Genomic DNA, 14442 nt, shown 5'->3' on the forward strand with positions numbered 1-14442 from the left:
CCTGTCAAGGGCCGGCTCAGCTTTGCTGCCAGAGCTACTGTGAATGGCACTGCAATAAACAGCAGTGCACTTGACTATTATTGTTTTGTAGTATATCCTGAAGTCACAAAGTCATTCTTCTACGTTATTCTTCTTTTTCACAACTAGCTATTTTGGATACCTTATAACTCAACGTGCATTTTAGAATCAGTTTATCTGCTTAGACTCAAGCTTGACTAAAAAAAAAGTCATCTGGGATTCTGACTGATTTCATTGACTCTGTAGATCAGGCTGGTGAGTACTGCCATCTTAACAATGTTGTCTTCCAAATGATGAACATGGATATTTTTCCATTTGTTTAGATCTTTTTAATTTCTTTTGCCACTGTTTTAGAGCTTTCAGGGTATACATTTTACACTTCTCTTATTAAATTTATTCCTAACCATTTTACTCATTTGATGCTATTGTGAATGAAATAGTTTTCTTTCTTTTTTTTAGTGGATTCTATCTGCACTTAGTATCCTCTTTTATAATTTGGCATTTGTAGCCCTGCTTTGACCATTTCACAAGACTGTTACACCGGTTAATGTTGTAATATACATGGAGTTTATCTGTAAACCATAAGATGCCAATCAAACACAACAGTGTTTGCCATCCTGTTTTCTGAGGCTTTTGGTTCAGTGGTAGAAGTCTCCCCGTCCATGCAGGAGATGCAGGCTCAATTCCCAGCCAAAGCACCTCATGCACAATCACCACACGTCTGTCAGTAGAGGCCTGCACGTTGCTATGACTGCGAATAGATTTCAGGGGAGCTTCCAGACTAAGCAGACTAGGCAGAAAGGCCTGGTGATCTACTTCTGAAAATCAGCCAATAAAAACTCTAACGATCACAACATCCAATCCCCAACCGATCATGGAAATGGCTCAGGATGGGGCTGCATTATGTCCCATCGTGCACAGGTTCACCATGATTCAGGGGCCAACTCAACAACAGCTACCAATAACAATGACCATGAAAAATTTCTTCCCTGAGTCTTCATAAAGGGATTTTATGGAACATACTCCTTCAACAATACCTCCAATGATAAATACAACACCCCAAGAAAGAGGTCTGAATTAAAATCATATACAAAGACTTTTTAAAAATGTAGATGTTTTGTCCCCACCCTGTATCAGAATTAAAAGACGAGGGGTGACCAGAGCATGTGATCTTGTAAAGCTTCTTTGGGTAATTTTGATATTCACAACTAATTTAATCACTGCACTAGAGGAGTCATGAATCCCAGGTAAATAACCCTTGTACCAAACAAAGGGAAAAGGAAAAAAGTAAAGGCAAACACACAGAAGTAAAGTTAGTTAAGCTTTCAGGTTGTCTTAAAAAACTGATGTCACAATTCTTGTGTGCCAGAAAGCAGAATCCTTAGTAACAACTCAATATACACTAGAGCAATGAAATGAAAGACTTTTCAATTATATAAAAACTCATATATGTGTTTAAACTGTTAAAAGATTTAGCATTTTAAGAGGAATGTGCAAATTAAAACACAACATTACAAATGTTTGGACATTAAGACATATATTTCTAGAAGTTATCTGCTGACTATTAAAGAGTTATGCTTCAAAAATATTTGTTCAAAAAATAAGTTCATTAAAGAAACCATTTCAAACCATTCTTTAGGCTTGAAAAGAGAAACCAGACCTTCGATAACATTAAAATTTTAATCATTCAGAATTCTAAACAACCATGAAACTGCACCTTCGTTCTCAACTAGCACTTTAGACCAAGAGTTGGCAAATTTTTCCTGTAAAGGAACAGATAATAAATATTTTAGGCTTTGCAGGTCACATATGGTCTTTGTTACATACTCATTTTATTGTGTTATAATCCTGTAAAAATATAAAAGCCATTACTAGCTTGAAAGCCAGTACAAATACAGGCCAGGGCTGGATTTGGAGCACAGACCCTTGCTTTTGACCACAATACAAAAAATTAACCGTAACACAGCAGTAAATAAATAAATTGGTATTCCAAATGTAGCTGAAAAATTCAGTGTTTGATACTATCTACAAATTAAAATACAATTAGAAACAAGATGGTTATTACATCCTCCTGCAAGATTGATGCAGAACTGAAAGCCCTGAATTTTTCATCTGAAGTTTTGGATACCGAACCAGAAATTTTACAGCTCTTCAATGTTCTCACTAAATTTCATTCAGATCTAATTTTTACAATTACAATTATTTTACAGTTTTTCTATATAAACTTAGGAAAAATATTACCTAAAAGAACTGAATTTAAAAAAATTCCTGAACAAGTATAATTATGTCTTCTTACTTACTGGGTGATTTGCTGGGGTTCGTCTTCTCCACAGGTTTTGCTAGCTTGGGCTTCTTGATAAAGGTTCCACCGGGCTTATTAAATGGCTGTATCATTTTTCTCTTTATTCCTCTTGCAGCAGCAACTGCCACATTGGTGGGTTTGTTTTGATAGTCAATAACAATTCCAGGTCTATGAACGTTTCCAAAATCTCCCATATGCTGTAAATTTGTGAAATCAAAAAAGATTAGCATATTTTCCAAAGTTAAAATATGAATTTATATAAAATTTACCTTATCTATTAATTTTCACCTGAGAATTCCCAGATGACTTTAATTTTACATGTCCACTCTGAACAAACACGTTGAAAAACTTTGTACGTTACATAACTCAAATCCAGTGAATCAGTATTTTCGTTTCCAGTAGAGCAAATATGCATATTTTCTACATTTTATTTTTACAATTCAAAATTACTTGAGATCATAAACAACGTATGTGCCTCTCAAAATATTACCACTTGTACAACTCTCTTACAACTCCTCTTCAGAGTTCCTAATTGATGTTTTCTCATGAAAAAGACCTTAAAAGAAATCTTTATTTTACTAAAACCTGGCTTAAAACCAAGATACACAAAGAAGACTGTATCTGTAAAGTAAAAACGATTTCTGCCTGTTGAAAAGGGAATAAGAAGGCTAGATGGAACATTAGCATGAAATAGGAGAGTTAAAACATAACCATGCATCAACTTCCAAGACACACTTCAGATTATATAATTGCATCTGCCGTTCCATTCACATTCTTACCTACGGAAACATACTGAGCCATAAGCTCAAGAAGCAAAAGTTTACAGATGAAGAGTCATGCAACCAAACCACTTTGTGTCCCTTCATCTTCTCTCGTCATTAACAAAACCACTACACCAAGAGGCCACGTGTCCACAGAAATTTACTGTGCTAACCTTACTTTTAGGAGATAAAGATTCAGAAGTAATCTGAAGAGAAGGATCCAATGGAAATTGTACAAGTGAAGATTAAAAAGAAAGTCCTACCAGTTCATCTACTTCATTAATAGGAAGAAATAAAGAAAAATCCATTCAGACTAGAGTTGTGAATACAAGGTAAAGGAAAACCTATTTTACCATCATGAAAACAAAACTGATAAAGTCTCATTAAGAAAAAAGCCTCTGCCTAAAATAATACACAGTATGGAAAATGTTTTCCACATGCTTAAACTGGGATGGGTTTTCAATTTCTAAATCCAAAGTCTACTGCCCCACAATTTTTTGATAAACCTACAATAAATAATAAAGTACGGTGGGAAGCAACATATCAGTTGCTTGTATTTGTATATCATGCCTACGAATACCTATCAAATCTAGTAGGCCTTAATAAATGTTTCCTGGTAATATATATAGTCAAATGAGAAAAATCTTCATTAACTATCCATTAAAGGTGCAATGCATTTTACATAAGAGTAACTGCAAAATTTCTACACAAGTATAAAAACTACACTGATGTAACACAGGTTAACAAACAAAAACATGTGCTCAACTACATTTTTATCAGAAGTACTTTCCTCTACAAAGAGAATATTAAGAGCCACTGACTTAAAAAAAATTTCTTACATTATAGCAAAGATACAATATTCTTTATATAATCAAACTACATAGTATCCTCACAAACTACATACACCTACTAGGTAAAATTTCCTATCAGTCGAGTTACCTAAGAACATAGGGCATAATCTTCACACTATATAATCTGAAATTAAACACTTAAGAACTAGTATATGTATTCATTTAAGCGATAATTTGCAAAATATTACTTCCTAGGAAGAGGCCATGAACGTGTTTGTACAGGTAAAAAATTATTCCTCAATAGTAAAGCTAGTGACACAAGAAAAAATAAAACAATCTGTAATAGGACATATTGCAAGAGGGTGAGGTAGCAAAATCAAATGGAAAAAAATCATTTTACAACCTGCTATACACATCTACAACCTGCTATATACAACCTCTTTACCATGTAAACATGGTTAAGCTACCCTGAACTATCACCAACTTTTAGTCTCTTGTGTTTAATGAAATACGGAGCTTTGAAGAAATCCTACTTGCTAGAGTTTAGCAGCAAAGTATAAACGTTTATCATACATTGCACCTTTAACCTACTCAAAAGCTCAAAGGGTTCAGTTACCTTTTACAATAATCTAAGAACTGCCCACCAGCAAAACTGCTAGTGTTCACAAGAAAAAGATGCAACTCCTTTTAACCCCTTTTAGACCAAACCTAATAGCCACACCTTTATAATAAAGGGAGATTTGGCAAAACTTCACGAACAATCATCTCAAACCGCCACTTATTTTCTGAGGTGCTGGAAAAACTTTTAGCCAACCTTAAAATTATGTTTATGACTCAAGATTTTGCTTCAAAATACACTGGGATGAACAGTGTTTATTCTAGTTGAAAACCATGGTCTTGAAAGGGTTTAAAAGAGTGACTAGTGAAAAGAATCTGAAAAGATTCTGTTGTACTTACTCCTCGGCCTCGGCCTCTGCCTGTTGATGGTCCTCCAAAAGCATCATAGTTTCTGCTTCCAAACGTATTTTCAGGATAAGCAGGCGTTCCTCTCCCCCGAGAGCCTACAGGCGCAGGCTTCATATGGGGTGAAGAAAAACTGCTGTAGGAAGAGTAATTCTCTCTTCCTCTGTCCTCCATAAACCCAGGCCTCAATTTTGAACGGGAGTAAGGTGCTTCCCAGCTAGACCCGCCCTGGTTTCTACCTCCGAAAGAGTCAAGGCTATTCCGGTAGGAGCTCTCATATCGACCACCATAACTACCTCCGAAGCGGCTTTGTTCGGGTTCATTATAACCATAGCCAGATCTGTACAGATCTCGCCCACCCAGAGAAGACCTGGAGTCGTAAGACTCATAAGGTCCAAACCTGGAAAAGTTGCACAGTGAGGGAAAAAACAAAAGTAAGCTTACTAGTGTTAGACAATTCAAAAGACAAATTATCAGTTGACATTTACCAACTAAAATTCATTTATACCATACTGCTTTGCACAATTCTAATTCTATTCACGCTTGATTAGGGCTGGGCGGTTCAACATTTGACCAGATAGAAAGCTATCTGAGTCAGTTTCTATATATTAATTGAGTTTTATAAATCTTAGCTTAAAAATCTGCTTTCTGGCAGCTTTTCTATTTAATTAAAAATTTAAAAAATTTATCATTATTTAAGCCCAGCGCTAGTCTTGGAAAAGGTCATTTGCTAAAGTTCATGAGCTACTGAAACTTTCTTTGAATCCACCTCTAATATCAAAACACAAAATATTTACAATAGTTTGGCTTTCGATAGGGACACAAATTGAAGACTACATAGATGTAGGCTATTTGTGACACAGAACAGAGGAGATCCTTTTGCATCCCAAATAATCTATATCATAAAACTGCTTCATTGAGTGTGTAGTAGTCAAAATTTAGGGAATTATCTCTGCTTATAAGATGTGACAAACTGCCAAACTTTGGTCAAGTTCAATAATCAATTCTTAGTTACTTCTCACTTATAAACTACTAAATCTAACAAATCTAGAAGAATAAACACATAAAATTAAACATAAAAGTAAAAAATCACCAACATATCCTCTGCATATGAATTTTCAAGGCAGATGACAAAGAATACATTTTATAACGTCCTTAATTATTTGAAACATTATTTCCTGGCAGGAAATTATCACATAAAACCATTCTAAAAAAAAAAAAAGGAGCACACAGTCTCCTTATGGTTTTTATAGTCAACAAAATAAACAAATTATCTTATTTCTCACAAATCGAAACCATGAATTACAAAACTTGCTTGGTATCTTACGACAAAATTTTATAAAGGCCCACAATTACACATGAAATATAAGCAATAACATCTACAGAAAAAGTTTATGTACATTACATTTACAAAGAAATAGGGTAATAATGAATATGTTAAAACATTTAAATGTATTATATCACTTCAATTATTTACAGATTACTAAATAGAAGGTAGTATTTACTTCTGAATCCTAAATAACCATATAAAAATTATCCCTCTTTCCAACTACAGTTTTCAAAATATCACAAGAGTATAACTGTTTATTTTTTCTCTACCATAAACCACAGTGGCACACTTGAAGCAGAAGGAAGTAAAGTAAGCATCATCCAGTCCATCATTAAGGAATCCGGATCCTTCAATTTACTGAACAAGTACAACAGCTTCAAATGTCTAACTAGTGCTACTTATATTCAGTAGGATTCTCTGTGCCTCAAAAAGAACTCCTTCGCCTGAAATGTGGTCAACACTAAAGCCTGTAAGCCTTACAAAGTATCGACGGTGAAATATAAATGCAATTTACAGTGCATTAAAATAAGCAAAGGTATTATTATTCATGGTTTTAATACAATGCTCTTAGCCTAGAAAACACACTTTTGGTGTAAGCAGTACCCACCAATAAGTAACCTGGACATGATTTAAAGAACATTTTTATTATTACAATATGTTCTTCCAGCTCACTTTAAAATTAAAAGAATATCTATCTTAAATGTCTCTTAGAAACTGAATATTGCTAGGCTAGTGCAGTTAAACCCATTCTAGTCAAAAACTGCTTTGCTGTTTTACATACTACCCCACATCTAGCAATTTTTTTTAAATCATTTTTAAAAAGCTTCACAAATAATATTTCCAATAACATATTTACATATTATTTGGTGGTCAGGACATTCTGATTGATAAGGTGAGACAAAAAGAAGTTAAAAAAAAAAAAGTTCACTTCTAGAGTGAATACTTTCTTTTATCTGAGGTTTTAGTAAAATAATGTCTCCCAGTAATTTTGAGATAATTTTTATACCCCTTAATTAATACCTTCAAATATTTAAGGTGATCATTCGATGTCAAATAGCGAAGTTCAAGTATCATAACATATCTAAGGAACACTTAAAAAAATATACTCGCAATCTTAAAAAAGTGTCTAATTACTTGGCCAAGTAATGAAGCAATTTACCTGTTACCCCCACCACCACCACCGTGACTGTCCATGCCATATGACTGGTTTAGGTAGGAGTCCATGGATCTTTGACCCCCATAGGATCCATGGCCATAGTCACGATCCATCCCTATAAGATTTAAAAAGAAAAAAATTAAATGATGCTCACCTCTACTGGCATTCAAAAGAAGAATTTTTAGATAAATATCCTTGAATGCCAGACCTCCATAAGATCCAGGGCCATAATCACGATCCATTCCTAAAAAAGAGTCAAAAAAAAGAGTGTGTAAAACATACCATTCCCTTCAGGAATCTTTGCGTAAAACAGCTAGATATTCAAATAACTCACTTGAGATAATAATTTATCATTAATATTTATGTTAAACTCACTCTAAACAATAAAGGAAAAGCACACAGAAGACAAGGTACTGAAAAATTTGCTAATAAAACCTAATTTTAAAGAATACCATATCACCAGCTAAAAAGCTCTATATTAAATTATTTTCAATTTAACCAGTATTTATTCAACAAAGGGATAACTACAAGTGTTATGCATAAGGATGCTATGAGTTAGAGCCAACTCAATGGAACTAGCAATAAGTACTAGGAACCACATGGTATATAGAAATAATTAACATAATCCCAATTCTCAAGAAGAGTCAGCATTTCATAATTTCAAAAGGAAAAATTTTTGTCATTAAGTATTGTTTTTCTGCATCTAATTGCTCTCAAACTGTCAAAAAATTTCAGAAATAGCCATTTTCAATTAGCCATGTTCACAGTAAACAAAATAGGTATTTCTAAAAAGGAAAATCAGGGATATAATTTGATTTCATTTATTCAAATATCTACTGAGTTTTTGCTGTGTATCAGATACTCTAGGAGCTGGGAATACAGCAGTGAACAAAATGGGCAGTTATCTTGTAAATTTCATACGACAGGATAAATTGTCAATTTTATTCACTGCTGTATTCTCAGCTCCTGGAATATCTGATACACAGCAAACACTCAACAGAAATTTGAATGAATGAAATCAAATTATATCCCTGAAATTACATAAGTTCCTCATTTGTAAAATTTAGACAATCACCCAGACGTCAGCGTAATCAAGCAGTGGCTTTTAACCAGAGGTGCAACCCAAACGAGTATTTTTCACAACATACACAGCCAGGGATCATTGGTCCTCAGATTAAGATTCAAGAAGGCCTAGGGTATGAGCTGAACAGATACACTTTGAAAAAGTTCCCAAGGGGATTCTAACAATCAACCCCAGATGAGAACCACAAACCTTAAGAGAAAACATTAATAAAAATCAATAACATTAATGACAGAAATTTCTGAAGATGTTTTTGCCACACTGCACACTAATAACAAAATAAACTTCTGATATTAAATCCAGCCCTCTAGTAAAGCCCAGTGGAGATCATGGCCTTCTACTATTCCAAATTGCTCTCTCTTTGGCAACAGCACTGTCCCATCTACTCTAGCTTAAAATCCTAGATTCATTTTTACTCATCCCTCTTACTTTTCTAACTATTACTAGTCCGCCTGCAAGTTCTGCTTATTTTCTCTAGGAAACATCTTCATCTTTTATTATTATTGTCATCTCCCAAATTCGGAGTCTTAAATCCTTATACCTAAATTTATGAAACAGCTTATTTAGGTAAATTTCTAGTTTTCAATCTAACCTACCCGTAGATGAAAATTAAACTTCCTTTGGTAATTTTATCATGTCACTCTCCTGCTCAAAAATATAAATGGCTCCCTTTCTTCAGCATTCATTTAATATTCTTACAGTAGATCCCAAGGACTGATGACTAATGGACCACAACTACCACAGCCTCCACCCGACTCAGCCCAGAAAAACTAGACGGTGTTGGTTACCGCCACTTACTGCTCTGGCAGGGATCACAATAGAGGGTCCTGGACAGAGCAGAAGAAATACAGAACAAAGTTCAACTTCTCTTCAGGAATCAATTCAAATTCAAAAAAAAAAAAAAAAACAGGCTTGTTGGTCCAACAGAGACTGGAGAAACCCCGAGAACACGGCCCCCGGACACACTTTTAACTCAGTAATGAAGTTACTCCTGAGGTTCACCCTTCAGCCAGATCAGACAGGTCTATAGAGCCAACTCACAGGATTGCTTTGAGTTGGAATCAACTCAACAGCAACAGGTTTTTTTTTTTTTTGTATAGGGCCAACAACAACACGTGTAAGGAACGTGCTTCGTAGTTCAGTCATGTATAGGAAACTAATGGGCACACTAGCCCAAAAGCAAAGACAAGAAGGCAGGAGGAATGGAAACAGGGAGCCTGGGGTGGGCAAGAGGAGAGTGTTGATACATTGAGGGGTTGGTAATCAATGTCACAAAACAATTTGTGTATTAATGGTTTAATGAGAAATTAATGGGCTCTGTAAACTTTCACCTAAACCACAATAAAAAAATAATTTAAAAAATAATGTATTATGGTAGAAACAACATAGAACCAAGCTGATATTCCACTTAACTTACATTATTCAGTATCAAAATCTCTAACCAACAAAAAGAACTCAGCCAGTTTCTTGTAATCCATCACTCAGAACGTAGTCAGCGACTTTTGGAATAAATCAATCCAAACAAAACAGACAAGAGTCAAACAAATTGTAATTACTCCTAACTTTTTTGGATCCCAAATTCCCAGTGCAAACACTATATACAGCACGACAACATTAGCAGTGAGAAGTGATATATCAAGAGCCAAAACAATGACTGAAACAAGAAGGAACTAGTTTTTTACACTGGTGCCTTATTATTATGGATGTGAAGAGAAGAGCTGAAATATATTCCCTCGACAAATTTAAGAGCAAATGAAAGAGGATACTTACCATTAAAGCCCTGATAGGTATTTCTGCAAGCAGAATGTGTATAATCTATGAAAACACATTTAACAGAAAACAATCAGTGCAATATTACCAAGTATCTAAAACTATAAATCCATTTACTGAAAAAAAAAAAATTTTAACATCAGTAACTCAATTATCTGCAAAAATGGGGTACAAAAAATTACCAATTAATACTCCATTTGAGGAGACATACATCTCCGTTCTTCACCACTTCTCCAAATGGCAGGTTTATCATTCAAATTGTGGTAATATAAAGATTAATTGATAACGCCTGATAAATAATAACAACTAAAAGAGGGGACCCAGTACAGATTTACACAGAGTAACAAAAGCAAAATAGATTAAATTATGTATCAAATAATGCAAAAAGCAGACAGCTGAGAATCAATTCTATGTAATATATTACTTTTTTTAAGTTAATGTTTCTTTTACTACTTAATTTGTCCTCTAGAAAATGTCAAGATCTTATCGGAGAAATGCATGTGCATACATGTACGTGTGGTATGGATTCAAGATGTAGCACAGCTGAAGACCTAATATTGCCAATTTCCTCATCAAAACTAATTTAATAAATGTTAATATAAAGGACTTGGTTTTACAAATAAATCCTTAAAAAAAAAAAAAAAAAAGGGAACTTAATACAGTGGTCATTTGGATACAACAGAACCCAACAACACTACACAGGATTAGATTTAGATACGTTGTTAGTCAAATTCCATCTCCCAAATACAGCAGTGGGGACTGGGATGGGCAATGAGAGGGACTATTTTATCACTGACACTGTTTAGAATTTTATCATTGACACTACTGAGAATTGTGAGCACATAGTAATTTTTTAGTGGTAATAAAAGCAAACAATACTAAGTTTTGTTATTGTTTTTCATTTATCTACTATGGATTCCGTTATTGCCTGGGTGGGAGAAGACTGGCTCCCACTGACCCCAGATCCCTTGACAGAGTCTGCTATACCTTAGGTATTGGTCCTGTCATCAAACTGTAACATGAAAACACAACAATATATTTCTTAAGTTCACTCTCAACTCTGGCCACTTGAAATATTTGTAGTTTAAAGGTTATCTACATCAAAATGATACAAAGTCCAACTAAAACAAACAACAACACCAGAGTGCTACTGCTAATAGCTGAACTTCCTACTTCAAAAACCAAACTCGTTGCTGTCCGACTCATAGTGACCCTATAGAACAGAGCAGAACTGCCCCATGGGGTTTCCAAGGAGCTGCTGGTGAATTCGAACTGCCAACCTTTTGGTTGGCAGCCAAGCTCTTAACCACTGTACCAGGTCTCCTCCTACTTTAAAGTAATTTAAAAATATCTACAAAAAGATTATTCCAGTCCCATATATTTGGCAGCTTTAACTTTTTGTGGCATGAAATCAAATCAAAGACCAACAGATCATTTAGTAAGACTCCCATGCTGAGATCACACCTCGTTCAACGTTAAAGATAATTGTTTTGGTGGGGGTTAGAGGCTTACAGGTAATTAGTGAACTGGTTTTATTTAGAAACGTCTGGTTACTCAGGATTAAATCCAGTTTAATCATTCAAGCCCTTTTCCAAGTCTCTCTAATGCTGTCACTACATACCATTTTACATTGACACCAATTCCTATAAAAGTTGAGCAGGCGAAGACGAAGTTAATTTTACTTTGTGAGCCTGTGAGAATGGCTTAAAGAGCTGGTGTGAGACACGACTGAAAAAAATACAGTTTGTTTAATCACTAAGTACAGCCCGGTCGGCTGCATACTGTTCTGAATTTGAAGGACATTTCGCGCTTGCTGTGCAAGAATTCAGACTAACTTAAGTCCCATCCATACACAGCCCATAGAAAAATGCTTTGGTTCACAAAAGTATTACAAAATAGGGATTAACGACAAGGTAAATTTGGTAGATAAATATTCCAGTTGGCTAACCAGAAATATTTTGCTTTCCATTTTGTACAGATACTTGTCTATACATACTATTTACAGACGCCCTTTAAACTCATCTTAAACTAAGAAAACCAGAAACATTGTGGCCAAGCCTTTGAAATCCTTCAAGAAGTAATCTGTGGTTGAGGATTAACTAATTAACTAAATGGATGACCTGGGTCACTCCAGAGGGGCGAAGAGAGACAAGGCAGAGGAGGCCCCTGCTCGCCTCTCTGCCCGAGACCGGGAAGTTGGTGGCGGGGGAAGGAGGGTAATTTCCACGCACTGGCGCCAGGGGCGAGTCCGGGCACCGAGGCCGGAGGCCCTACACCTTCTGGGCGCGTCCCTCCCCGCACTGAGGTCAGCACTGAACTCCCCGGCCCAGCCGGCACAAACCCGGGCTTGGAGGTCCCCAAAGAGGCAGACTCCGGGCGCCGGGCCCGCGGCGGGCGGGCGGCCTCGGGCCCGCAGAACAAAGCCCACGCGGCCATTTTGGGACGGTAAACAGACCCCCGGCGCAGGCCAGCCCACCTCCCACTCGACACGGCGACCAGCCAGAGGCAGCGCTTACCGTCCTCAAAGTCCATGGCGAAGGCTTGGAGCCGACGGCCTTGGCGGCGCTGGTCTGAGTTCTGGCCGGTGGCGAGAGCCTGCGAACCGCACTGCCACACGATCAGCCGGGACGACCGACAGCTGCGCTACGGGCTCGGAAGCCACAGGCCACAGAGACGCTGGGGGGCGGGGCCGACCGGCGCTGCCTGCCGCCCTAGCGCTGCCTGCGATTGGCTGGCGCGAGCTAGTGGGCGGGCCTTCGCGTGGAGGCGGGAAGCTGGGCGCCTGTCACTCTCCCGGGTGCTGACTCTCATGACCACCGAGGGGGAAGAAAGGTACAGGAAGGAAAGCCAAAGATTAGTAAAGGTAGCCTGATAGAGCTAAAGATTGGCAGGGCTAGGAGGAAAGTGAGAGCCGAGTGCTCTGAAAGGTTTGGCTGCGACCCGCCATGTTTGATCCTGGCAAGAGCTAAAGGATCTATTTTGAATATCTTCCTCCTGCTCAAACTAGTAAACCAAGTGCCGACCATTCGGTTTTTATTGGCTAGTAATGACTGCTCAGAAAATGAAAAAAGTACTGTGGAGTTTCTGCGGTGGAGACACGGAAGTCCGGGCGTTTTTAGAACTCTGTGAGCAGAGAACAGATTGCTAAATAAGAAACACTCATGGGAATGATGCAAGACAGGCTATTACCATGTTCTAAAAGTGCAAGATAAAGTACTGTAAAAATTCACGGATAGGGGAGATACGTGGGAGCAAGAGTCATTAAGTACTTGAAGGATGACCACGCACGAACACACACACATACTGCCTCTGTATTACTGGCACTTTGGAAATAGCGTTGGGGACAGTGGGCAAAGTTATTCACCCAAAGGGCAATATGACCCTGGAGTAGCTAAAACCAAAGGTTAAAAAAAAAAAAATTAGTAGACCAAATGTGTCAACAATTAATTGATCATCAGATGATTTAAAAAAAAAAAATAGTTGCCATCTACTCAACTCTGTCTCCTGGCAAAGTTATGTGTTACAGAGTAGAACTGAACTGCTGTCCTTATGCCAGGCCTTTCTTCCAAGCTGCCTCTGGGTGGGTTTGAGCGACCAAATTTTAGTTAAGTAGCTTAGCCATTAGTGCCACCCAGGACGCTAATGATGTTGACAATAATTTGATCACTGGAAAGGAAACATGAATCAACTACTTGCTCTTCTGAGTCCCATAAGTTGCTGGAACTAAGTTTCAAAAAGGCATCCCCTGGAGATACAATGGGAAGAAAAACTCACTGGATATAGTACACATATTACTGCACAGTGGTTAAGCACTGGGCTGCTAACCCAAGGGTCAACAGTTGGAACCCACCAGCTGCTCCAACAGAGAAAAGACCTGGTGATCTGCTTCTTGGCAATGGGTTTGGTTTGATTTTGACCTGTCTTCTCCACTCTAATTCACCACCCTTTTCTTGTTTCCTTCTTTTTTCTCTCCTTTATGTGTCTTCTGTTCATCTGAACTGAACATGTTGAATGCTGAACTCATAATTTCCCTCCTCAAGCCTGCTCATCCTCCTGTATTCTTTCATCTCCACTGGTGGCATCATGAGCAATCACCCAGTAATTCAAGCCAGAAACCATGGGCTCATCCAGTCAAAACTCCCTCAACCTCCACCCCCAAATCTATACTAAAGTCTTTTCTTTCATCCGCTTATTACCTCCTAAAACTTCTTAAACCCGCCACCTGTCCTTCTTCCCCAGGGCCACTCCCTGAGTTCAGATTCTCATTCTC

The 14442-nt window shown here is 37.3% G+C and overlaps 1 protein-coding gene across 1 annotated transcript in view; it reads right to left on the minus strand.

The window, feature by feature from the left end:
• Positions 1 to 12905, minus strand: part of ZNF326 (zinc finger protein 326) — a 31384-nt gene extending 18479 nt beyond the window's left edge. Inside the window, exons 1-6 of the mRNA XM_049879842.1 lie at positions 12689 to 12905; positions 10173 to 10217; positions 7530 to 7565; positions 7325 to 7436; positions 4830 to 5235; positions 2319 to 2517 (exon numbers count right to left, since the gene is read on the minus strand). Of these exons, the coding sequence (XP_049735799.1) occupies positions 2319 to 2517; positions 4830 to 5235; positions 7325 to 7436; positions 7530 to 7565; positions 10173 to 10217; positions 12689 to 12704 (814 nt within the window). The 5' untranslated portion in view covers positions 12705 to 12905. The remainder of the gene's footprint in view (positions 1 to 2318; positions 2518 to 4829; positions 5236 to 7324; positions 7437 to 7529; positions 7566 to 10172; positions 10218 to 12688) is intronic.
• Between the last annotated feature and the right edge of the window lie 1537 nt (positions 12906 to 14442).

Source organism: Elephas maximus, chromosome 3 (assembly GCF_024166365.1).
Source record: "Elephas maximus indicus isolate mEleMax1 chromosome 3, mEleMax1 primary haplotype, whole genome shotgun sequence".
Taxonomy (NCBI): domain Eukaryota; kingdom Metazoa; phylum Chordata; class Mammalia; order Proboscidea; family Elephantidae; genus Elephas; species Elephas maximus.